The sequence below is a fragment of the Chlamydotis macqueenii genome, chromosome 8, assembly GCF_036417535.1.
Source record: "Chlamydotis macqueenii isolate bChlMac1 chromosome 8, bChlMac1.mat, whole genome shotgun sequence".
NCBI classification, from domain to species: Eukaryota; Metazoa; Chordata; class Aves; order Otidiformes; family Otididae; genus Chlamydotis; species Chlamydotis macqueenii.
In genome coordinates this window covers 34,103,230-34,130,357 of record NC_141563.1, presented here as the reverse complement: position 1 = coordinate 34,130,357, position 27,128 = coordinate 34,103,230, and the positions used below count along the sequence as shown (strand labels likewise).

The window sequence follows — 27,128 nt, the reverse complement described above, 5'->3', positions numbered from 1 at the left end:
TGCACATCTGTGCTTGTAACACCACAAGCCATGGCATCCAGGAGTCCAAGAAACCACCAGGAAGAGGACATCTTTAAGGTTAAGCCTCTCTTTCATTAGCTTGAATATCTAATTGAAGGTTTACTAGGAATCTTAGCCCTAGCTCCTGCTTGATTCCCAGGGTCAGTGGCCTGACCTACCCTCCCAGTTTCCTAGTGCCCTCTCTGCACCCACCTGTCACCTCATGCATACTTCCCATCCAGGAAAGGGGTACTGTTACATTAAAAATAACAACTAAAACTTGGTAGCAAGCAATTTCACTTCCCCTCCTGACTTTACTGACTATTTTCTCTTTAACAAAAACATAACGAATACAAAATAACTTGTAGGATTGGTGGGGTTTGTGTTCAGGTACACAGTTTGATTCAACACACTGTGCAGCCCTTTTATTACTTTGGGAAGGCTGTTTAATTATACAGAAATTAAAAGGTGTCTCCCTTTTATTGCGAAGGACACACTTCCAACATGCTACAGCTGTCTAAGAAAATGGCAGTTACTGAGGGATGGTCAGGGGTTTGAGTTTCTTTCAGTCTACCCTAAAGGAGAAGAATCTCTTTACACTTTCCAAAGTAAAAATCATATTTGACTGTGGAAATTATTATCAGATGTCTGTAAAAATAAGTTGTTTCCATCTGAATAGATCACATTTTTGCAAGTATTCTTCTACCTTTCAGAAGATACTGCACACCCACCCCCAAAAGTAGAGATGACCACTGTGTCTAGACAACAGATCTGACTGTGCTTCCCCATTGGAACATGTAATCGACTTCCAAACCCACACGGTACAATGTGTGGTGAGCCTCTGGAGTGAGTAAAATCCAAGCATCAACCTAGTTTGGCTTTTCTAAGCACACACTGTGGATCCTCTTCCCAGTGCTCCTTCCTGAGAATTAGAGTCCAATTGTTTCATCCAGGGGTCTTCTGTTGCCCCTGATGTTTCCTCTGCAACTTGCACACACTGTCCCCTGTAACCCCAGCTGGAGAAGGAGCCCAGCTCACTGTGTAATCCTGGTGGCCTGTGTGATAGTGAAAACCCAGCAAAGCAGACTAGCTCTGAGTTTAAAAGTATGTGCAAAGGTTCTCTTGAAAATACAGAAATCAACTGTGTGCAGATTACCTTGTCTCAGGTTCCTTACAGCTCTAGCAGATTATCTGGGTTATATGAGATCCTCTGTGAAGGCACAGGACCCAGGCAGATGCAAGGACTTTCTTCTGAACCACACAGCTCCTTCAGACCAGCTTGCTTTCTATGAACTAGATTGGCCCTTCAGCTAAACCTAACTTCTGTGGAAAAGGTACATCCATTTCTTCTCCCCTCCCACGTGGCTGGAGACTTCCTATGTGAGGTTTCTCCCTTTGTGTCTTCAACAAATCTTTTTACAACCCCTTCGTGGTATACATGAACTGTCTTTTACAAACTAAACTGAACTCACTAGATGCAAGTCAGATGGAATATGAAATTCAAAAGCCTACACAGGCTAATAAGCTAATTATTGACCTAATAAATTCAGGCCCTTAGCAGGGGTTATCGTTTCAGGCCACAAGCTACTTCAACATGAACACTTAACTTCCCTAATAGAAATACTTTACACCTGGCTATCTTGACATACGAGCAGAAAAAGCTGAAGTCCATCCACGAAAGAGCAATAGACCAGGTCACTCCTATCAGGTCGAGAGACTTTCACTCCCTTGTTAACTTTACCTGGTAAGTGCCACCTTTTGTCCAAAACTGCAAGCGCTTTCCTGGATTGCCATTAAGATTTAATGACAGACTTTGTAGCTGCAAAGACATCTCATGATACAAAAATTCCATTGCATCAGCTTGCTAATATCATAAAATTAACTCAAATTTGTATCAAAGACCTAAGTTCCCAAAATTACCTGTGCTGCTGCACCTCTAGCTCCATGATTAAGATGATGAGTTCTTAGCAAGATATAAGGGCTCAGATGAAAGATCTTTGGTGAGCCACACCATTACCAAAGCCTTGGCGACTCAGATGTTAGCTTTCTCCCCACCATGGTTTATGAACAATAGAAACCTCTAAATGATCTGCTCATCAGTGAGTGAGCTGTGGTACAGCTCTGCACATCTTTGCAGCAGAGATGGAAGAAGATGCACTTAATCAGTGCAGAAAGACACCAAAGTGGGAGAGGCAGCTCTGTCCTTTCTCCACATCATCCATCATGCACACTCACTGTCTCTCAAAATGCAAAGAGCAGAGTTGTGCTACCAATGTAGAGCCATTGCTAGTGCTGCTATGGAAAAGACACACAAGCCTTGGATGAACAGTGGTTTGGGGATTTATCTCATTAGAGGGCTTAGGAAGGATAAATAACAGCAACATTCAACTGCCAGGATCTGTCTCACCTTTTCTCCTTCTCTTCCTGAGAATGGATAGAAACAGCTGCTGTAGGAGGCTTTGGACTAGACAGAAGAAAGTGAAGGGGCATGTTCCTTCCAGCACTGAAAAAGCCTCTATGGCCACCAGGCAGAGGAGGGACTGCTTGGTTTCCATGTCTGTATCCGTTATGAGTAAGTGAGTAGTGCCCTGACAAGAAGGCCTGAAGAAACTGGGGTGTGGCGCTCTTTGGCACAGCAAGAGAGGGCCCAGGAGCCTACAGAGAGGGTTTCCTCTAGGATAGGAAGGAGAACGAGCCAGGGCAGGAGGTTCCTGTGCCACTGAGAGGGGCTCCAGCTTCTGCCAGAGCCGTGTGACTCATGGGAGGGCGAGGGGGAGGAAAAAAGGCAAGACTTGGCAATCTGGGCTGTCTCACACAGTAGGAGCTTTTGTTCTCCAAGGGATAACCTAAGGCCTACGTGGCATGTGGTTAATCTCTTCAGTAAGGGACTGCAGTCCTTCTCACTCTCTGGTCATCTTCTTACTAGCGGTGGACCATATCACTTAATTCATGTGACATACAGGGCTTGACTTGTCCTGATTCTCCCCTGCTTCAGCTGCCCAAACGATGGTTAGCAGGCTGTGGAGCATTGATACTGGTGGAACTGCAAGTCTCCCGCCCTTTTTCCCCCTGCAGCAGTTAGACCTGCCAGGCCCCAGAAGCTGGCAATATCCGCCTGGGACAGGACGCCACTCCCACACAGTACGTCAAAACCAGGACAGTGATTCATGAGTGGAACCACTTCCCTTAGGACAGCTGTAATGGCTCCCATTTCCTGCTCTCTACCCTACGCAATTTTTAAGGTTCCCATCCTCACCACAAGAATCAAAGAGCTTGCACAACAGCTGCTTGTCTGCTGTAGTTTACAGCCCAGCACTTCAAGGTGTTTCTGGTTAGTACCTTTAAAAGCTGGGCTGTACCCATTTGTGACGAGAGCCCTAGAAAATGCCATCTTCCTTTTGGTAAATTCCTTTAGTATCACCACATGTTGCTCTTAGGGTCCACGAAAAAAACTCAGGCCCCATGAGTTGTATTATGCACCCTGACAATATTTTGCTACTTTGCCTTCTGCAATGCAAAGGGCATATAAATTGTATAACCTGGAGAATATAGAGAAGATATCTCACGTGCCTGGAGATGACATTGTATTTTCCCTTCCAGCTCAAATGAATTCTGAAGTCGTGATATTTTTAAAAAGCCTAATCATGCACTGCTAAGTTTTTGGCAGGCCAGATCAAATATTCTTAATGAAAGCTTTTGAAAAAGCGGATAATACATACGTGGTCTAGCTCCCGCGACACACTGAACACCCTGACCTGTGGCAAGTGCTATCTTGCGTGCAAAGTGGAATACTTGGTTAAGTAACCACGTTTAAAGGACAGCATGACATCTGCTTACCATTTCACTTCAGTGGGACTGACCGCGTGATTAGAGTTAAGCAGGTGACAGAGCTCAGTGTTATAGCCTTCTCTGAAAAACAACCATCCCACAAAGGTTCAAAGTATGATACTCCAAAAGGAGATACAAAAATGGCATTAATCACTTCAACAAATTGTGAGATGATAGGATAATTCATGTCAAAAGGATCTCAGAAGGACACCTAGTTCAAACTCCTGCTCGAAGCAGAGTCAGCTATGAGGTCAGACCAGGTTACTCAGGGCTTTAACGAGTCCATTCGCCCTTAGGATGTCTATTGCAACATTGAAGAGTTCATTTTTTGTATGAAAACAGAAGGAATTACAATTAGTGAAAAATAAATTCTAGCAGCTTTAGAAATATCTAAGAATATGATCCACAGGCTACCAGGACTCAATTAACAATAAATGTTTTCCCAGTACTAACTCCTCTGATTTCCAACATTATTTTAAAGCAATAACAAGTAAGCTGAGCTGTGATGGTTGATTCTCTAAATCCTGTAAGTTTGATTTTCACAAGTGGCCACGACATTGACAGCTTAGAACACACAAGCTTGTACTGTTTTCATTGAAATACACTTACTATGAAAGTGTACTTGCTTCCTGACCAAATACACTAATACTGAAATGTTAGCTTTATATAAACTACCTACAGAGCCCATCCCCGGAAGTAATAAGCTATTTGTTAAAGATTCCTTAGATTCTTAGTGACGTTTCCTGATAAAGGTCCCATTTAAAAGCATAGATTACATTTAATACGCACAGTTTTAACAACACTAGGTTGTTAAACCCATTTGTTCTGAAGTGTGCTTTAATCTGTGTTATCAGAATTGTAGTTGAATTCCTCATGTGGTTAAAGGGCAAATTCAGATAGCTTTAGTCACCTTTTTCCACAACAAGTCTCACTGAATTAACTGGAGATTGATTATTAGAGAATGAACAAAGGGCTGAGGCTGCACGTAGGGCTAACACGAGGGTCCCATTAGAGAGTGGGACTTCAGACCACCTCTGTGATTGAAAGGGCCTCGGGTTTTCTAAATTTCACCTTCAAAACATTGACAAGTTTTCACTGATTTATCAGTATGGTTAAAGCAGTGAAACCTTCTGAAGTAGGTAGGTTTATATTTTCTGAAGTGTGACTCTTCAGTTCAACTTAATTCATGCACTGGAAGGAGAACATGTCCTTGATTTTACTGTAACTGTGTTCAGACAAAGGAACGCAGCTGGAATAGTCTATAAAAAAAAAATATTAACATCACTAAAGCTGCCAGAGTTGCTCTGCTATAAATTTGTACATAAACAAGGACTAGTGAGAGCCCCATGCAGAGCTGCTACATTTCGGACTAAGAAAAGCAACCCCATCACAGGTTGAGAATGGAGCTACTGAGCATGAAATGGGGGTTGTTAACTCAGATCGACTGCAGTTCGCATGCGTTCAAGTGCTTCGTGTACGTAGAGAACTTTTGTAACAGTTAAAAAAATTCTAAATTTTTCTAAAATTCCTAAAAGAACTTGACCGTTTAGCCTGCTTTAATGATACAGCATGGAAGACAGGACACTTTGCAGAAAAGTTGCTTTTCACTTGAAAAACTACACATGAGCCCTTTCTGAATTCAGAGTAACTACTGTGCTTCTGGCAGTTCTCCCACCATCATCTCATGTGTGTGTCTTCCCAACAGCATACATCCTCCAAAGCTCTGGGTCACAAAACATGACACACAGTGTATATTGGGACCACTACCAGCAGCCGGCCAAAAAAGCTAAGGGGAAGAATTGCTTTAGTGAGTGGTTATTTCCCACAGTCCAACACAATCTTTCTGACTGCCCCCAACTTTGTTTGGCAGAGACAGGAGCACCTTTGTCAACCAAGATTTTGTTAAGCATTCCCCTGCTATATTTAGTGTCCAAAACCTATAGCTCTAAATGGTTTTTCCTCCTAAATTATCAAATTCCATAGCTGTTGGTCAGACACACCATCTCCTGCCTCATTGTACGAGAGCTGCTATCACCCTCTTCCTTATTGCTCAATCAACGTTTCTCCCTAATCACCCTCTACCTTACTGTCTGATCTCTGTTTCTTCCGAAGTATCTCCTTTGCTACCATTCCAACACATGAACAGCTTGTTTTGACGTGTTTTACGTGACAGACATATTTAAGGAACCAGCAGCATAAAAACGACATGAGACAATACACAACAGGTCTCAGCGAACAATGTGTATTAAATGACTGCATGGCATTCTCTCTTTTTTTTTATTTTTTTAATCTATACCATCAGTACTATTAACTCCACCTATTAAATCCACAGGCACACACCTAGCATTGGTATAAAAGGAAAACGAGCTAGAAAACACCTTATAATCTCAGAAAAGGAGAAGATGGGGGTGGTATGACAGACTCAAAGAAAAGCAGTATTTCATCCTTGTAACTGCGGAATTCAGTTTTGTAATAATAATTGTTTGTGCTGCTGACTTCCTTCAACACCTGTGACCCTGCTTGTCACAGCCTCATTGCCTGCTGGAAACTTGGCAAAAGACAAGAGAAGAGATATTAGGGAACTAACGCTACATCCTGAGAGAGGCCATAAAGTCCAAAGGTTGAACAGAATTGCCAGGAGCAGTCCGATAAACTGAGGAAGTATGTGGCTGTGAAGAGACAAACTGCTGTGCCCGAGTACAATATGTTCAAACTCGGTGAGCTGCACCCCAACGTCTCGCACGCTCAAAAGAACACGCTATGCAGGGACTTTTCCCAAACAGCCCCCTTAAAAAAGAATTATTTTAAGCCCCTCTCTGAAATGAGTATGTGACCAGTCGGTGTACTGCACATGCCAGAATTTCACAGATCTTAAATTTGAAAAACACTCCTCTATTTTTTTCAGATTAAGCTAGGGTGATTTGTTGATTTAATAAAAAGAAAAAAAAAACCCTTCTGAATTAGCATATTCAAGCCTTTCCAAAACCTGGCTCCAGTAAAGAACTTGTCCTTAAAAATCTATCAGACTGTAACTAAGCTTGTAACTTGGCATGGGAAATAAATAAGCCAATAATCAGATCCTTCAGAAATTTTCAATTAAACCTGTAAAATATCTAATAAAATATTCAGCATTTGAAGAGTTTTTAATCAGGAGGAGAGTACAGCAGCTTTGCTTTCATGTTAGGAAGAGCATGGAGCATTAATAACTAAGGTTTTTTTCCCCTCTTTCCTATCCACCACCCACTCCGTTACACTAGCACAACTTTTTGTGAAGCAACACTGTAAATCTGAGCAGAAAACTCTTTTTCTGGCTTTCAGAACAAATCAAACCAAGAACACAGCATGGCCCCCACAAAGAACTGAGCAAGCACAAGCAAAGAGGCAGCGCAGGAATAGCAGCCAGGGGAGGGAGGAAAAAGGACGGGAATTGCTTTGAGCTCATGTTGCTGCCGAGTACTTTCTATTCTAAAACTATAACCTAATATGCTTTCAAGACACCGTGCACCTCCTTTTCCCTGCGCAGGACCCTACAGGGATCTATACCTCTGCAGAAATGTGCCTGCGCGGAGAGGCTTGCAGGCTCAGACACTGCACTCCATTATACTTTTCATTATTCACTGCTTATTCACTGCACAAGAGGATAATCCCAGCAGTGCTTGTAAACACAACAGCTTCCTTGAGAAGCAACAGCAAAATCCCTAAGTCCGGCTCCTCTTGTAAGTAAAACGCCTGACTCGGGAGGGCTGTCCTCCCCGGGGAGCGGGGCTGTGGGAAGCGGGAGCAAGGAACTGCCTTTTTAGGACTGTGGCTGAGCAGAGCTGGGAAGTGCTGGGGCAGGAACAGGGCTCCCGCAGCAGCTCGCTGGCCTTATAAGGAGAAAGCCAGGTATTTCCCCAGCCCCGTCCTAGAGCTGCGCAGCCGGTGCGGCAAGGTACGGCGAGGCAGGGCGCCCCGGCGACGCCTGGCCGGCCACCGGCCGGGGGACCCTCGCCCGTGGCTAAGCTCCTGCTCGGTGCTGACCTACAGCCCTGCCATCTCCAGCCTCCCAGCATCTCGACTAGGCCTTATTAGGAAGCAGAGAAGCTTAATTAATTGAAAGAGTGTTTTCAGATCTGTAAAGCCAGATGGTTTGTGGGTGAACCGTACTCGATTTTAATGTGACATTTTAAGGCATTCAAGGCAACAGTTTGGAGCGCGGGTCTCTAATGGGAGACATCTTTTAGTTACCTACATAAGAGGGCAGGTTTTCAGAGGTGATGAGTAACTGGATTTTCTGAGGAATTTAACAGAAGGGGCACGACACACAAACCCTCAGACACTTAGCAATTTGTTTAAGCAAGCTTTAGAAACACCCATGATTAAGACTTCTCCTCAGTTGCCTAAAAATTAAGGCTACTTGAAAGAAAATCAGAAAGATTTTAATTTCAATCAGTTTAAGTTATATTTATTTTTATTACCCGTTTTATTTTTCTAGAAAGTAAAACAAACTAAACCACTTCATCCTATATCCACCCACACAGGATATATATGTAAGCACCCCTGACCATGAACTGTCCCATATTGTTGCTCCTTTTAGTTTCCTGACTCTAGTTTTTAGAACTAAAAAGAGGAGCCTGGGAGTAAAATAGGAAAAAAGTACTTTTTTTCCCAACAATATAAATTTTTAAATTTTACTTTAAAATCTTTCTCAGAAAATGGGAACAAAAATGGAGTACCCCTGAATAATTTTCTTTGGGTGGGGAAAAAAAAAAAAAAAGTAAATTTCCCTTATACATGGTTAAAAAAAATTACTATGTAAAATTAAAATGAGACAGTATCCATCCAGGAATAATACAGCATCCCAGTTCTGAATATGAAATGGCATCTTGAAATTCAAAGAATCACCCATACATTTTGCCATCTTAGTTTCTTGAGGTTAACCTTTGATAACTGCCTGCCCTGAAATGCTGAATAGCACAGGTTTATCTGAAAGCAGCAACTTTTAACCCAGAGATACAAGAATGGCTTGAGAGTTTTGACCTGGACTATGTCTGCTCTACGTCACAAACTACTCCCATCATTAGTGCCTTCAGGTAACGATCACAGCAGGAAGACCAAAACTTTGATCAATCTTGCTACCTCCCACTTGCAACATATTGGCAAGAAAACATGGGGGAAGTACTAATTAGCCGTGGACAATCACAGGAGATCCATTTCTGGGACTTCTTATGAGAGGCCCGTCAGGAGAAATGAGGCCACAGACAACATGAAAAATTATATTAAACAACTGAAAAATATCTAGATACATGACAACTTATTCAGTGTGAGCTCAGGCACTATGTAGGACTTTCTCCAATTGTTGATTGGGCTGGGATTACATTTCTATAGCTCCAAAGGAGCACGAGGGTAAGACTACTTTCATAAAAGGAATAAGAGTTTTGACATCAGGTTTCATATTGTAAATTTCTCCTTTAAAATAACTTGCTTGCCAAAGCAGTTCAGCTGCCAGAAAGGGAGAAAAGCAGGCAAACTATTCCCTTAAAAGCAATGACTGTGCTACGCTGCTCAGGTACACGAGGCATCGCTCCAGAACTAGGGAACACTGGCTCATTAGAAGCAATTAAAAAAACTCTGAGGGGATTTTAAAAACAACAACTTCCAAAAACAAAACATGCATATATACCACATGCATTTGTTTATGCAGCTGTAATGAGTGATGAAATCCATTTATGAGCTGAAGTCACAAGATTCTAAGCAGGTCTTTGTTTAATCTCAGTAAGTCATGACATTTCCCTACTACTTATAATAATGTGATTTGGATCAACATTTTCAAACTTATGCACCTGGTTTTTAACAGTGCTTACCAACTGCACTTCTCATCTGCTTTGCTGGAGACTGAACGGTCTACTTAAGCTAGCGCCTTGATTAAGCACCCTAAAGACAGATATAGAAACTTCTTTTTTAGTTTAAAATACGCCTGTAATTCTTGACTTCAGCATATATTCTGAAATTCTTACTCAAACTGAGACTCTGTGCAAATAAAAATCAATGAGACCATTAGTGGAATGAATACTTACAGCATCAGCCCTTCGATAACCACAAAGTCCATCCAGATGGATGCCCTTAAAAGACTTAAGAAGGTTTGCTACAGTCAATGGCTTTCGTTCCAGCACGTTACTGTGGCTTGGAAGAATAAAATGAAGATAAATGCAGCAGTTTGCTGCTCACATTAATGCAGCATTAGTGCCCTGAGTAACAAAGGTAGGACAGAGTACGCAGGGAAGAAAAAAGATTCAGCAGAAATAACTATTAAGTTCCATAAGTTTTCTGTGTTTATGAACTGTGCTAAGCTTTGGATGTATTATTATATAGCTATAGCAGTACACGAATGAGTAATATTGCATATAAATCAAGACCACATTTTTAGCTTTGATATTAAGTAGAAAAAAGGAGGGAAAAAAAAAAGGTTTTTGCCACTGCTGCTCCTGTCATTACACTTCTATTAGCTTAGCAAACAGATCTGATGTTTTGGGAGGATCAGATCAAAACTAAATTAATCTAGGCCCACTGTTAATATAAACACAGTGACTTTTTAATATTTCCTTTAAGAAGGGAAAAAAATATTAGACTTCTGATCTGAACAAAAAGTGCATCTACCTAATGCACAAGAGCAGGACATCCCAGACACAGAAAAAAAACATCTTTAAGGTCTGAGGGAAAGTGTTGCTGTCTACACCCATTCTCCATGCTGTTTCTCATGTTTGGCTCATTCACGAGGCAGGAAAACAGGTGGATTTCACAGCATGTCACCAAATTAAGATGGCAGAAGGACGCAAGGGAAATGCAAGGTTTTCTCATCTAGAATGTTTTGTTTCGAGCATCCTCTTGTTTCTACTTAAAAGCATAAAGTACAGGACATTTTCTTCAGCAGCTTGGACCCAAACTCATGAGGGCTCTAAAAAGGCTGAAGCTGAATATGCATAACGAGGAAAGTCAACGTATCACCTAACTGGCACAAAGTGTGTGCCTCTATCTTCCATTTTTTACAATCTATTTATGTTGATGTATAAGAATAAGATGCACTATTGCTACTGCCTTTCCAAATGTGAAAATTAAAAAATTCTAAAATTATTATCAACATATGGCAACCAGAGAAGCACCTTTTCTGCCATTGTCAGATACATGCCCCTACTGGGTGTGTGTTTACGTTACACAGGAACACTACACAGACTCAGGAAGAGAGATGACGTTCTCAACAGGACAGCATAAAGCCTTTTGTTGGCTTCCATCTTCTTAGGATGGCTGAATTGCTCAAGTTTAAAAAGTCACACAATATACACAGCCATATCAAACAAGAATCTGTAATATTCTTAATGCCACATCAATTTATATCTGCTAGATAAATTCATGGGGAAATAAACTCAGATGCAATCTTCCTACCTAAATCCTAAATCTAAAAAGATCATAGTTTATATTCTCCCATTTCCAAAGTCCTGTTCATTTATTTTCCTTTAGTTTTTTGGGATCTACTGTACCAGTGTGCCAGAAAACAACTACTGAAGTCAGAGTAACAACTGAAAAGTATGTATCAGTAGAAAACATTATTTAATATGCTAGTCCATATGAACAAAACCCATCTGAAAAGCTCTGAAAAGGCACATTAAAAAAATAACTGAGAGCGTTAAGTAAACCGTTCCCTTACTGGATTTGCTATAACCAACTAAAACCTTTCTTCGCCTTTCCACATTAAAGGAGAGCCCTAAAACCACATTTTGCATATTTTATTAGTTCAAACTTTTTCTAACATGGTTCCCAGAGCAGACCAAGTCTAAAAAATTTTAAAAACTGAATCTAACGTTGTTCTAAAATAACAGTATTAGAATCTGGTGGAGCGTGAACAACAGGACTGTCAATAAATGTCTACTCTTATTCCCAGACCCAGAATGGAATTCTAAATAATTTTCAGCCCCTAAGATTCAGAATTTATTGAACCTGAACTTGCACACCAGCTTTAGTAATCAATGTTACCCATCTCATGCCTCTGACCGCTTTCATCGGAGAGAAGAATTGCACATTTGGAAAAAGAAAACATTTTTGTGACTGTTTTAAAAATCCTAGTTGAAAGTTTCTCAAAAGGTCAGAAAGCTAGGAGTTATCCTGCTAGAAACAGATTAGCAGGCAGAGGGTAGGCAAGGTGGTCAGGGGGGTATGGGAAGTACAATCTATCAGATTGACAGCACCACTATGTATATGGTACAATTATATCTTATCTTCCCAGCCCTGCAACCAAAATAAACCACATCGAAGTCTTGGAGTCTGATTCTTGTTGTCTTTAAGTACACACCCCTTGGGGTGGCGACCTGGGACACACCACACATCTTTTATTTCATGTAAGACAAAATCAAAACAAATATAATCAGTATTTTTCCTTTTAGGACTCTCACTGAGACTCTTTGATGTGTTTTCCCTAATTGTTTTCTCTTTTTAATCATCACGCTCAGGGGTTTCTCGGAGCTTACAATGGTCTAGTTTTTATGTAACCTCTTCCACGCGGGCGCCTTCCCAAGCTCCCAACACAGCAACTGCTGTAACAGTACACAGCAACACTACACCAAAGAATACCTTGTCCAAATGAAACCAAAAGGGAAATTTAGATGAGTACATTCTGCTTAGGTTGGAATTTTGGCTCAGACACAAGAATTAACACTCCTGGTCTTGCAAAAAGGAGCTCTAATGGAGATACTGAAAATGAAAGTATCTCTTCTACTTCAAAGATGAAAATCTGTCCACTTTAACATGTTTCTCTGCTCTGGGAAATTTTACTTATCTGTACCCATTCATGAAGGGGAAATCCTTGGTCCCACAACTTAGCAGTGGGCGTGCCATTCACTGACTAGACCTGAGCCTCCTCCAGCGTGATTTAGCACCCGTGGTGTAAAGCTAGTTAAATTTCTAATTTCTATCTGTCTGCTTGCTAATTTTTCTTTGCCTTAGGAGCAAATATTCACATTTACATTTTATCTTGATTCTCTTTAGCAATATCTCTACAGACATAGAGAATCCTTAAACAGGATTAAAACATTATTTTCAGTGTTACGTAAGAAGTGCATTGCTGCACTACAGTTATAAAATTTTCCAGATCCACTATTCATAAAATGCCTAAACTTAAATTAGGCACTCCGCAAAACTCGCATAACTGGAACACCTATAAAATGCTCCACAAACAGCTGCCCTACATCTAAGCTGCCAGTAGATTCCTGAGGTTCTAGAGTTAATTTCCATTTATCAGGTAAGATTTACTGATACCATTTCTGTTGTTCTCTGCTGTGCCTTGTAAAGACACTGTGCATGGAAGAAGCAGGAGCTAAGACAAGAACTGGAAATATTTCCTTCACATGGGAAGGTGCCCTGCTAAGAAATTGCTTATTGAACCTGACAGCGAGCATATAAACAACATTAGAGGGAGTGCTCACACATGTACTCCCAATAAAGGGGAGGACAAGGCGGTGAAAGTCAGAGCTATTTCAAGACAAATACAAATTAAAGACACTCTTTTTAATCTCCAGGATACTAACATATTTTTGGGAGCTCCCACTGTTCGGGGGAGGAGGGAGGGAGAGAAGAGGGTAGGGGGAGCAGTGAGCTCTACTGAGACTTTTCTTATGGTTTGTATCACATTTTGTAGGAAAAACATTCTAGAAAAAAAGCAACAGAGGATTTTGAAACTAACAGAAAAGCACTTGCTAAAAGGTAGCTTGCTCTTTGTAAAACTTCCCATGAGGCCTGAAAAAGCACCCTGAGCATGCACTTTACCAGACAGCTTTGCATATGAAATGCTGTTTGTTTCAGAAATAGTTGTATATTTTTACCAGGGGGGTTATTCCTGGCAGTTGTCCCCTGATTACTGATCTGTGAGAAGCAAAAAAAGGAGTCACAGCTACCACAAAGATATAAAGCATAACTGTTAAAGTTCATGGGATTTTGGACATTCCTCCTCCTTACCCTGAAACTTTAACCCTTGAGTGAATACTGCCATATATATTTCCTTTGTTTGCCTGTCTGGTGGGCCACCTGGAAAGAATCAGCACTCTAAGAAGAAAACTGCTATTGTTTATTCGGAATTTCCTTAAAACAAAATCTTGCTGTCCATTACCATTTCCCAGAAAGGTATATTGTTCTATCACCACCCATATCAAATTCAAGTGCAGAGACATGTTTACGGTACGTGCAGCGGCTCAGATAGGCTGGGCTGTTGCAATCCTGTTGCAATCCTGCGCAGAAAACAGAATGTTAACACTGGCATGCTGCTCCCACGCCCTCCCCTTTTCAGGCTTTACATTAACTCAGTGACACCCTGCTAGGCACAAGGTTTATTTACACAACACAAAGTCTTGAGACGAGCCTTTGTCCGACTGCAATGTTGACAAGGCTCATGAAGCACTACGGACTATAGCAAAGGTGTATTAAGAATCAACTGAGGACCACGTATGAATGAAATGTTTTGAAACTCGCCTGATTGAGTTTCCAGCTGCAGCGCAATTCTCTTTTAGCCAGAAGCCGTTGGGACAAACTAGCGAAGCTCCTGGCTTTCACAGAGACCAGTGAATTGCACTAACACGGTAGTTCCATAAGGACTTTAATCTGGGATATGCTGGTGGTACCCTGAAAAGAAGCACATGCCTCTCTTCCCAGCCATTCAGGTTTTTTGGTGGGATAAATTTGAACGGGATGTATTTCCCAACGCACTTCACCTCATGGCTGTGTCAGCACAAGGGAGGGGACAGCGTGGGAGCAGGAAGAGGGCAGGACTGCCTCTTTTGTCAGCAGTGCTGGCCGACAGCACTTGGGGAACCAACAGACATTGTAAATTGTGCTGATTTACGACTGCTAAAAAGCGCTCCTTAGTTTTCCTTAAAAAAATGACTGCTGTATGTACAGCATTTTAAAACTTAACATATGTGTAAAACCAGGGAAGAAAGCTTAGGTGCAGATTTATTGGGTGGAAGTGTTCAAGGGGGCTGTAAGCTTCACCTCCCCACTAGCAATACCCCCTGCTGTGAGGAGGGAGTGGCTGTTGCACTCACCCGCTTTCCCAAGGGGCGTATAATGCAGAACAGTTCCTGTGTTTCACATTATTATCTTCTTGTCAAAGTTTTGGACTAAGTATCAAGGCTTTTTCTTCAAATAAACTATCTGTGTGATTCTGGAGAGGTGCTGATCGCTGTACCTCAGCTTCCCCCTTTTGGGAAGCTGACATGTAATACTTCCTCCTACACAGCATTTTTTACATTAACAACTCCAACTCTAAGTGCAAAGAAAAAAAAAAAAAACACAACACCCCAAAATCTCCAAAAAAAGCAAGCCCAAAGCAACCGGAAGATATTTTGTCAAAATGTCAAAGAGTGACCAGAAAGTGAAAATAGCATAAATCTAAGTGCCAGTATATTCTTCTACACAGTCCTGGGTCAGATTCAAAACACAGTACAAGGCTGATGAACCAATAAAATGCCAATGGTTGATATCCTAAAAGCAAATGGGGCTAGTAACAAATATTTTATACAATATGTTAATCCTAGATCTTCTTCCAGATGAAATTCCTTTCCTTTTCTGTACCTTTTTTCCTTAATGCATTTTTAAAAAAAATAAAAATAGTTTATACCACTTGTATAGCATTTATTCCTCATAGATCTGCATGCTTTACTAGAACTTCATTATGCCCATTTTACAGGCAGGGAAACCAAGCCACAGAGATCCAAAAAATGATTAAGGATCATTCAGCAGGGAGGCAAAACCAGGGAAGACTGTAGTTTTATCCCATTTGAGTTTATTCTGTTCTCTACTGGTTCTGTTTTTCTCTACTGGCATACAGAAAAAAAAAAAAAGATTACTTATTAAACTCACAAGGTTACATTAAAGAGGTGAACAAATTTTTGCTTTGTAAATTCTCTTTGTTGTCTTGAAGGGATATATATTCCCCACCACAAGTGCTACAGGGTTAGGTAAATATTTTGCAGACCAATAATACAAATGTGAAATATGCCACTGTTCTTATTAATATTTATGTAATAACGTAGGGCTGTAATTGGCTATCGTTGAATTGACCTCAGATCTTTGACATAAATGCCTATTTGAAGCACCTGGCAATAGGCTGTAAGCATCCACACCCAGAACTGCTTTGTCCGGGCTTGCAGTTTTGCCAGCCACACACCTTTTCCTATACTGACTGTAAGGAACGCAATAACTGGAAAACATCAGCATAAAACATGCTTATAGAGAAAACAAGGCTACGTTGTACCATTAGCTCTTACAACACGCGTGCTTAACCTCTCTCACATGACTTACCTGAGTCTACAGCCCATCCTTAGCTGAACAGAAGCCTCTGCAAATATGTGCACACTGCAGCTGGTACCCAGATCTCTAAATACCATACAGCCATTTTTGGAACGTCTTTCTAGTTCTGCTCCCTGAAAAAAAAAAATTAAAAAAAATATCTGAATTTCTATTAGCAGCCATCACAGCCCTTAGGCCTTTGCTTTATTATTGTCCTTTTATCCCACAAATTTTCCTTGATCTCTTGTTTCCAATATATTCAAATGTTATAGCCTTTTATATGTTTCATATGTTCTCAACAGACTGTGCAAACAGTCTTGTGAGCTGACCAGCGCGTCTGCCAAATGCACTGCTGGCTGTTCATGCAGGACTTCCGCTAGCACGTGTGTGAGCAGCGCTCCTGACCCTGTTGTGAAAACCAAGATGTCAGGTAGGGATCAATACTGATTCTGGACTACGCTTTCCATCTCTGCTTCCTTCCGAAACAAGGGAACATACAGGCACTGCAGTGTCAGCAACTGCAGACAATTTTTACTGAAGAAAACAGAGAAAACAGAAAAGAAGAGCAATTTTGAGGGGTTTGAGTATCCTGGTTCTCCTGTGGAAGTCCTCAGGGGCTGCTGTGGAGAAGACCAGGACATTCCCATCCTGTGAGGGGACAGGGCTGCCCAGATCAGAAGGGAACACCTACGCAGTCACTCTGTGATACATCAGCTTTGATCAGAGATCAGGATGTTTATTATTAATCAGATGGGACTGAGGAAGACTAGCAGTTTAGCAGCATCTTCTCCAAAACTGAACTCTCTAACTCTGCTTGTGCTTTCAGGTTTTGTCCTACACAGGCCGTGCCCTTTCCTCCCTACAATGCTCTCCTTGGCTATTTGGCAACCCTAACTGCTCCCACACCATGACTCCAACACAAATGACTGTCACCCAGAGTGAGTGTTTCCATTTGCATTACATGAGCAGGCACTCTGTAAACTTCCCCACAGGCTCCGCCGCTATAATCCCTGGGAAGCAGCAACCTGCAGGACCTACTTTCACTGTTTAGTGCCACTACTGTCAGAAATACAACTTGAATTCAGACAGGTGTCCTTTCACCTGTCAGCCACTCGCCGCTGGTGACAGTCAGTAACAGAAACTCACTGTCCATGTCCAAGCCTGAACCCACAGCACAGAGAAGGAAAGCTCCATCGCTCCCTGGAAATCCCTGAGTTCTACAGCGCCTTACACCAGGCATTTTTGGTCTCACACAGACTTGCTTCCTTTCCTTCTCCTCTTGCAAGCACTGCTTTATCCCAGGTTGCCAGGAGCCTACTGTTCCAACAGCTGCTAAGATAGAATGAGGTGTCAACTTTGACAGGATGCCAGATTGTTTATTAATTAAAAATCTAAGCATTTTGTATCTGTTCTGAAACCCTCATCAAAATTGAGCTATTTTACCAAGGGCTCTGAATGGTTAAATCCAGTTATTCTGAGGCTTTCAGTCCTAACTGGCAACCATAAATCACTGCATTTTCTTGCCACTACTTTAATATGTGTTTATTGAAATATCAAAATGCCAGAAAGCTAACTTCAATTCTCCACAGCGAACCCGCACCTCAGTAATATCTGAACAAATGCACGCTTCCAGCGGGATCTTTGTCTCCAAACGCAGTAAATATCTTTTCAAAGGTGTTCATCTGCCTCCCCACCACTCAGCATTAGTATGCTTCTATTTGTATAGTAAATTTTTTCCTGCTGCCAGCTCACAGTGCTGAGCGCAGCCGTCTGCTTCCCATATGCCACACATCCTCCAGTGCCTGCTCTACTGCTTACCTTCACTCTTTGGGCTCCCACTGCGGATCAACTGCTATTCTGCCAGCCTTCTTTGTGTGTAGAGGATTTTTCCGACTGTAAACTCCACAGGACAGGAAATCTGCCCAATTCTCGATTTCTTGGAGCACCGGTAATGCTATGGTATAGAAATAATGAACGGAGAGACATTAATGGTGTAACATTCAGATTTGTAACATCCTAAAAAGTATGGTGAACAAGGCCCCAGGGTTCCTTTCAAACTCATCCCTAGACAATGTAGTCAACTTCTATTTGGTCAGTTTTTTTTATCAAAAATTACAAAATACATAGTTGTTTGAATGAAAAAAAATATAGTTCATTACTTATTTGAAAATATATTTCTGAGCACTTGCAGTGACCACTGAAGTCCTCTATAAAGCTTGCTAGGAATGGGAAAAATAATAGTGAGAAATCTAGTATAAATAACTATTGGGTAAAGAGGAGATCATCCTGTCCACTTTAGAGACAACCATATCAAATCTTTAATTCATATATTGCTGCACATGGTTTGAATTGCTCAGGCAGCATTCTTAAGAAAATGGAAAATGTTTTAGTGGTTCCTCCCTGACTTCTGCAGTCTTTCTCTGTGTTTACAGTCAGTGTTGCTGTCCTGCCCCAGAGGTAACCCAACAGGTCTTGCAATGTCTAAGTTTGCCCCACCTCCATCATTCACAATCTTGTCTCTCTAACCTACTCATTTTCCTCCATTCCACAAACTATTAGTTTCAAAGAAATTCAGAGATTAATTAAAATGATTGGTGGGATGAGTAGGTGAGGGGGACAAGCTAAAAGGCTCGACAAGAAGAAAGATGAAAAGGACGAAATGTGTATAGCTTGGTTATGCGATGACTAATTGAGGGTGGAGGAGATGGACATGATATTCATTTACAAGTCCCTATAGTTCTGAGAAACCTTTTTCATGTACAAACTGAAGACTAGCTCAAGACTAGCGTTCAGTCTTGCAGTAAAAATCTGGTTCCAGGGTCCTTCAGTTCAAGTTGTGAGTCCTGCTCTTCCCCTAGCCTATGCATTCCCATCCCTCTCTTACATGCTTGAATATATATATATGTTTTTTTTTCAATTTCAGCTCAGCCTTCAGCCAGATTCATTTCCTGGCTCTCTACCTGGCCACATGATCCCTAATAGGAGGAAAGAGCAAAAGGAGAGGCCATGGAAGCCGGGGGTGGATGAGGTGGCACCTCTTTTGCACTACAGACTTAGGTGGACTTGAACCGACTACGAAAACACACCATGAGGAACCGAGGAGGAACTGGGAGCAGCAGCTCCTGTGAATTATGTTACTTCCACTTAGCCAAAGGAAAATCTGTTCCTTGTGCCCTCTCACTCCCAGCTTCTTTTACTACACCCTGATGTACTAAACTAAAGAAAAACACTTGCTCCTGACTTTTCAAACTCTTGCCTCCCCTAGCTGGGGAAACGGGCTCTATGAAAAGCAGTATGAGAAGACCCAGTAGTTCCCACTGTTATTCACTTCATGCAGAGGTGAAGCAGGATATAACATTTGAAAGCATGGAGTTAAAAAAAAAAAAAAAGTCTATATAATAACTGCCTATGTAACAAAAATATCGAGTAAACATCTCTGATTAAGGGAAAAAGCAAGATGGTATAATAGATCTAAGTTTAAAGAAAAAATATATGGAAACAAGTATTTTCTTTCTGCGAGCACTGTTTCCAATATAAAAGAGCAGAAATTGTCATTTATCCTTTTTTTTTTTTTTCCAAATGGTCTAGAAATAAGCCAAAAGCATTTGTGATATGGGAGTGAAACAAAACAATGAACCCATTTATTCCTGGACACCAAATATAATTTAGACAGATGTGGCATGCATAAGAAATTTTTATTTGTCCCTGAAAAGCCACTTAATTACTCAGATTATCTGATTGCCTCAGTCAGTCTTGTATTGATTGATTAGAGAACTTTATAAATCAAAATCTGCATTACTGCTGCTCAAAGCATCTGCCTCTCACAGCAAGAGAGATACACAGTTCATTTCCAGTCCCTACCCACAAGTTAGTTTATTGAGACGTGTAAATGGCTATGGTTTATAAATGGGTCCATAAGTGTTCTTCCATACTACTGAAGGGATATTTCCTTAAGGACATCAGGAAAGGGGGGGAAAGCCCTAAAGTAATAGCTGTTTAATAAATCAGGGCATAATCGCCAAAACTCCCAGCTCCCTGGCGAATGGCCAGAAAGGATCACTGTCTCTGTTCACTTCTGACCCGCGGCACTCACAGAGTCCCAGGTGCTGAACGTGGGGCGCTCGGCTGAAATCGAAGCCGAGACCTCCGGAAGCACCCGCTCACCAGTTGATCCCGAATTCAGTAGAAAATCTTCTCGGAGCAGTAAAGAGCATTTGTCTTTGATTTCAGAGCTCTCCTGCTACGCACAACCTTGATGACCAACTTGACTGCCTACTGCCAGCCTCCACCAAATAACCTCTAAATGAGTAGCAATTAACATAATGAGTGGACTGATGGGTGTCCCCCATAGCTACAGGCCTCAGTAGCAACACGTCTCTAGCAAACTGGAATGTCTAGTCCTGAAACTCCACCTCTGTAAAAGGAAGGAAGTAGAAAACTAAAGTGGGTGAGGGATTAAAAAGAAAAAAAAAAAAATTAAATGACATTAAATGAATCCCTGAATCCAGCCTGATCCAACACTCACTGAAGCTAATGAAAAACCTGCGTTGATATCAGTGGGGCTGAACTGACAGACTATAAAATCACATTTTTTCAGGTGGCACAAATATGTATTAAATCGAGTGGTTAAAGCTACGCTGACCATGTTCCTTGTGGTCTGAACTTGGCTTTCTAGGACAAAAGAAACACACAGAAAAAAAACCCCAAAAGATCAAATAAAACAACAAAACTCAAACAAATTAAGTATGTCAATAATTAATCAGAACAAACTTAATTAGTATTAATTTATACAGAAACCTGACTAAAGCAAATTATTTGCATGGCTTCCTATGTAACAGGAACCAGGAAAAAAAAAAAACAAAACCCAAAACTTTTTAGCTTAATTTTAAAATAATTCTTATTTCACAACAAGAACCTCCGCACAGCAAACTACTTAAATTAATGTCTTACATTTATCCAGAATTTCTTCCTTGCATAGACATCAAAACTCCATGCTGACACCACAGAGACAGATCATTTACGGAGCGTCTCGGGGGAGTTTTAGTGCGGCCAGGACTGCCACATCAGGTCCGACTAGGCGCCCTATCTCTGACAGGAGCCAGGAGTGGATACCTGGAGAGGCACGCAAAACCAGGGCACGCACACAGCAGTTTTGCCTCCGGATGCTCTCCCAGGCACAAGCCATTTGCAACTTTGGGATTTCCAGAGCCAGAGATGCACTGCGTTCTACAGCCCTTAAATGATTTCTCTTCTGTGAACTCATCTAATCACTTTAAAATCCCTCAGTCCACACAGCGCTCTTGCCAAGGAGTTCCACAGCTTAACTGCAATTCTGTGAAGACGTTTCTCTGCTTTATTATGAACCTGCCAGTTTCATTTGATGCCCCTTGGTTCATATGCCAGAGAAGTCAGTCACTGGCCTCTATTTATCTTGTACGTAAAGATTAAAAACAAGTTAAACAACTGCTTCTAGCATTCACTGCATTAATGAATTTCAGGTATTTTCTTACGCATATGCAATAATTTACTGCTGTTTGGCTAAACTGCTTGCAGCTGAAGCTACAGCAGCAGTTGAGTAGTTCGAGTTACCGGCAACACAGACAGATGCTACCTATGTGAAGGCTGTGTGTATACCAACAGCATAGAGGGAGTCCCCGCTTCCCGGCCAAAACTTTGTATTTTGTGCCACAGACTATTAACACAAATGTACAGAGAAGTGCATGTATTATTTGCACAATTCCAGTTAGCATATAAAGTAACTCCAGCGCCCACTGCGTGGTCAGACAAATACAGGGGCAGAAGTCAGGAGGGAACATTGGGGAAAATGAAGAAGGAAAAAAAAAAGCGACAATTTCAAACAGGGGAGCTAGACCTTCACTTTTCTTTCACAGCCACTTGTGTTCCTGTTTGCTTCATTGTTGCTTTCTATACTGCAACTGGTAATTATGTCATTATGTCTAGGAAAAAATAGCACTGGCGACTTTGAAAGTGTATTTTCAACCTAAACATAAGTTTATCAGCTTCACATATCGTAAAAAGTGATGGAACCTGATAGACCAAGTTCTTCACTGACACAAAAAGCTGGACCACCCTTCAACAGCAGGTAGCAGCTTCGCGTCGCAAGCGTGAGGAGCACTTGTTGCACTGCTGGCAACACGACACAACACGACAGCCCTCCAGTCCCCGTCCTAGCCATATTGTCGCCGGCTCTCCTTAAATAGCTGTATTCCAAAGGTAGCTGCCTGTCAGCATTCACAAACCCACACCTCCCTGAGAGAAGGGTGTGTGTGGGGCCAGGTGAGGAGGGGGAAGGTAAGAAAAACGAACCCAGGCAGCAAGGCACACCCTTTTATTAGGGATATGTGCTGTACTGAAGCACGCCTCGTTCGGCCTGAGCGGTTATGGCGAACCAGAGATCACCCATCTGTTGCTCTGAGGCGAACGTGCCAGCACAGACTTTTCTCCTCGACTGGGATCCTTCAGCTCCAGCCTATATTTTCTCTCCCGACTAACCTGTACTTCCACAGTAATACCAGGGCGCTCTTTCGAAAATTAGGCCAGCGCCATCCCCTCCCTTTGGAGGGCGAGTTTAGGGAAGCCCAATCTGGCACCAGGCTTTTTCCCCGACAGGTTTCATTTTCCCCCTCTCTGTTATCCTGGAACGTTTTTGAGACCGGGAATCGACATCCCCGATCACTGTAAGGCAAAGCCGCTCACCCCCACAGCGATCAGGCGGTATCGGCCGAAACCCGCATCACCCAGCCCCGCGGCTACCGCCGGGCTGGAGGGGGCCCACAGGGGGCCCCTCAGGCCTGGAGGAGGGCGGCTGAGCGGCTGGAGGCGCTCCGGGACGGCGGGGTTCCCCCCGAGAGCCGCCAGTCCCGGCGGGAAGGCGGGCGAGGCCTCGGCCGCCGCCAGCCCCAGGCACGCCCGGCCGGCGCGGCGGGGAGGGGAGCGGAGGGGAGGCGCTGGGCCCCTCGGCGGGGAGCGCGGCGGGCGCGTGGGCGGGGGCGGCCCCGCGGCGGTTGGTGCCCGCCCTGGCCCCGCGCGCGGCCGCGGCACCACCCCCGTCCCTGCCTGGAAGCCGCACGGGCGGACGGGGACAGCGGCGCGGAGGGGAAATCACGTGAGGCCTCCCCCGGAGCGCCACCCGATGGGCCGTACCACCGGCGGCGGGCGGGGGGAGAGGGGGGAGGGAGGCGGGGGAACAGGCCGAAACGCTCCGCCTCCAGCCCGCCGCAGGCACCGGCCGACAAAAAAAAAAAAAAAAAAAACAAAACAAAAAACAACACCAAACCAACCGGACGCGAGAACAGACAGGGAGAGACGACGGTTTGCGGGCGGCGCGAAGGGGCCGGGCGCGCCCCTCCGGCGGGCGGTTGGTACGCGGCCGTTAGGGAGGCGGCGCCGACGGCGGCCAACCCCGCTCGCGCTCCGGACGCGGTAACCAGATATTCAAAAACAATACGTCAGCCCACAATGCCCCGAGCCGCCGCCAGCATTACCTCATCCCACAAGGCCCCGCGCCGGCGCTTGAGAAGCTTCTAGGGGCGGGGTGACCATGGCGACCGGTTGATATGCACCGGTCCGGGCCAACGTCCCGCCTCCCCCGGGAGAGGCGGCGGCAGCCAATGGGGAGCCCGCGGGGTGACATCATGGGCTATTTTTAGCGGGCTCCCGCTCGCTGATAAGTGAAGGGCTGCACGCCGGGAGCGGGCTCAGAGCGCGGGGCGGGCGGTAGCAGCAGCAACACAGCAGCGCGACTGCGGGGGGAGGCGAGCGGAGCGCAGCGCAGCGCGGAGCCGGGGAGGGCGCGCAGGAAGGCGGGGAAAGTACTTGTGGTCGGCGGAGCAGCGTCCCGGCCCCGCAGCGGCGGCGAGAGCAGCAGCAGCAGCAGCAGGAGGAGGGCAGCGGCCAGGCGCCCCGCCGAAACTCCACGCCGCCCCGCCAGGCCCGGCGGACTCTCAGCGCGGCGGCGGCGGCAGGGACCGCGGGCCCGGCCCGCGCCGGGAGGAGCCTCCGCGCCCCGGCGAAGCTTCCGCGCCTCGGCGAGAAGTAAGGCTCCGGCTCTTTCCTTTCCCCCCCCCCTTCCCTGCACGGCCGGGAGGGTTGGGGGTGGCCGCGCGGAGCGGGGCGCAAGGGGCGGCCGGGCAGCTTCTCAGCGCTGCCGCAAGCTCCCGGCGCCACTCCGCGGACTCTGTTCTATGAGTGCAAAGATGGAGCCTACTTTCTACGAGGATGCCCTGAACGCTGGTTTCGTGCCGCCGGAGAGCGGCGGGTATGGATATAATAACGCCAAAGTGCTGAAGCAGAACATGACGCTGAACCTGTCCGACCCATCCAGCAACCTGAAGCCGCACCTGAGGAACAAGAACGCCGACATCCTCACCTCCCCCGACGTGGGACTCCTGAAACTGGCCTCGCCCGAACTGGAGCGGCTCATCATCCAGTCCAGCAACGGGTTAATCACCACCACGCCGACCCCCACGCAGTTCCTCTGCCCCAAAAATGTTACCGACGAGCAAGAGGGGTTCGCGGAGGGCTTCGTGAGAGCCCTGGCCGAACTGCACAACCAGAACACCATGCCCAGCGTTACCTCTGCTGCTCAACCTGTTAACAGCGGCATGGCACCTGTGTCCTCCATGGCCGGCAACAGTAGTTTCAACACGAATTTGCACAGCGAGCCCCCGGTGTACGCCAATCTCAGCAACTTCAACCCCAACGCACTCAACTCCGCACCTAACTACAACGCAAACAACATGGGCTACGCGCCTCAGCATCACATAAACCCCCAGATGCCCGTGCAGCATCCCAGGCTTCAGGCTTTGAAAGAAGAGCCTCAGACTGTACCTGAAATGCCAGGGGAAACCCCTCCCCTGTCTCCTATTGACATGGAGTCACAGGAGAGAATCAAAGCTGAGAGAAAACGCATGAGAAACAGAATTGCGGCATCCAAATGCCGGAAAAGGAAGTTGGAAAGGATTGCCAGGTTGGAAGAAAAAGTGAAAACTTTGAAAGCCCAGAACTCAGAGCTGGCATCCACTGCCAACATGCTCAGAGAACAGGTTGCACAGCTTAAGCAGAAGGTCATGAACCATGTCAACAGCGGGTGCCAGCTAATGCTAACACAACAGTTGCAAACGTTTTGAAGAGACTGTCTTCAGTGAGAACTGTGATATTGTGGTATAACTAAAACAAAACAACCCAAAGTGGCAGATGCGTAAAGCTAATGGTAAAAGCTGAAAGGCTGAGTCCTGCCTGTGCTCTGCAAAGCGCATGTGTGGAAAGACTGGCAAGCCCTCAGCTTGAGTTAGTAGTGAAGCGGCCAGCACTGCTCCGAGAAGTGCTGTTCCTGCTCAGATGAGACGTCAGATCTTCGTTTAACATTGACCAAGACCTGCATGGACCTAACATTCGATGATCATTCAGTATTAAAGGTTAAACTGCAATAGAAACTGTAGATTGCTTTATGTAGTATTACTTAAGAAAAAAAAAAAGTGGGAGGGAGGTTTGTGGGAGGCTGATAAACAAAAAAAGAACTATTCTGCCTGCCTTCAAGTAAATTGTGTATGTACATATCTTTTTTATTTTATTTTATGAAAGTTGATTAATGTCAATAAACTACTTCATGACTTTGTAAGTTATTTTTATGTTGTTTATTTGGGCACTGCCCAGTATTGTTTGTAAATAAGAGGCTTTTTTTTAGCACTCTGAGTTTACCATTTGTAATAAAGTATAATTTTTTTAATGTTTCTGTTTCTGGAAAAATTCTAGAAGGTTATATTATATTTAAGAAAAATAAAATAATTAAAATGCATTTTCCCCTCACACTTTTTTTTTTGCTAGCATTGGAAAATGCCCTTTAGCTGATCTCTAAAGGGTAGGGATTATGTTAGACTTAGTGTGTAACTGCAGGCATGTACTGGAGAATGTGTGAGGAGGAGAGGGAGATGTTAAATCCTGATCACCAAACTAATAGACTTTTTGAGTTGTTCTGAAGTTGTAGTTCCCAGTTGTAACTTGACTAGCTTGCCTGCTCTATTTTAGTGGCTCAGTTTAGACAGCTAACTTCAAGCAGATCGTACAGTGGTAGAAAGCCAGTACATGAAATTGCTCCATAATTGGGGCAACTGCTTGATCTGACATGCCTTTTATTAAATTAATGCCCTCAAGAAGATAAGGCAAGTGATTGTACTTAAAAAAAAAAAACAAAAAAAAACCCAAAAACCACAAACCAAAACATGCTCTAGATGTCAAAAATAGAAATGTTCCCCTTTATTCCTATGTAGGAACCCCTCCTGGTAGCAGGTGATCCTTATTTATGATATTTATAACAATACTGCTGTGAACAGTAAAATAATTTTATAACCCTTTCCCTATCTTGAAATCCTTTCCCTTTTAGGTGTTACTAGGGCCTCTAAACTTTTTAGCAATAGAAAAACTGGGAAAACTGAACCTAGTGGGAAATTAAAAGAGCAGCTTATTGAAAAACAGCAACTCCTGTTGCTTGTTTTGAGCAGCTTGCTGAAAATAACTTCTCTGGCACTTCCCATGTGTTTTTTATAAAATAATATTTGTTTTTAGTACAATAATACAAATATATACCTTAGAAACATGCTACTTAAGTCATTGGGGGGGGGACACACAACTATTATACCAGGATTTTCAACACTTTACCCAGTTAATTTAGTTTAATAAGCATATATTTGAAGGGACACCAGATGTTTTCCTGCTTGCTGTTTAGAGCCAAACATCTAAGAGGAAATAGATGCTACGAAAAGACAACTAGAAAATACTCAAAATTCATTATTAGTGATTACTAACTTTTTAGAGCAGGCAGTCTTAAAAATGTCTTTTTTTTTTTCCTTAAAATAGGAATAAGCATAATCTTAATTGATGTGACAGTCATGTTTAAGGTCACTTTACAAGATGACTAGATAATTGGATAGATATACCTTTACTGGTATCGAAATGATACCCTGCAACTTGCA

The 27,128-nt window shown here is 43.5% G+C and overlaps 2 protein-coding genes across 3 annotated transcripts in view; one reads left to right on the top strand and one right to left on the bottom strand.

The window, feature by feature from the left end:
• FGGY (FGGY carbohydrate kinase domain containing) overlaps window positions 1-27,128 on the bottom strand; it is a 302,075-nt gene that overhangs the window by 252,675 nt on the left and 22,272 nt on the right. The window contains exons 1-3 of one of the 2 annotated variants that reach the window (XM_086753835.1): window positions 23,439-23,559; window positions 17,956-18,091; window positions 16,150-16,271 (exon numbers count right to left, since the gene is read on the bottom strand). The gene's annotated coding sequence lies outside the window, so the exon portion shown is untranslated. Of the gene's footprint in view, window positions 1-16,149; window positions 16,272-17,955; window positions 18,092-23,438; window positions 23,560-27,128 lie in introns of those variants that run through there. The other variant, XM_086753837.1, reaches the window with a different exon arrangement.
• JUN (Jun proto-oncogene, AP-1 transcription factor subunit) lies at window positions 23,874-25,954 on the top strand. Its single transcript, XM_010119370.2, has one exon. The coding sequence runs from the start codon at window positions 24,342-24,344 to the stop codon at window positions 25,284-25,286; it is 945 nt and encodes a 314-aa protein (XP_010117672.2). The 5' UTR covers window positions 23,874-24,341; the 3' UTR covers window positions 25,287-25,954.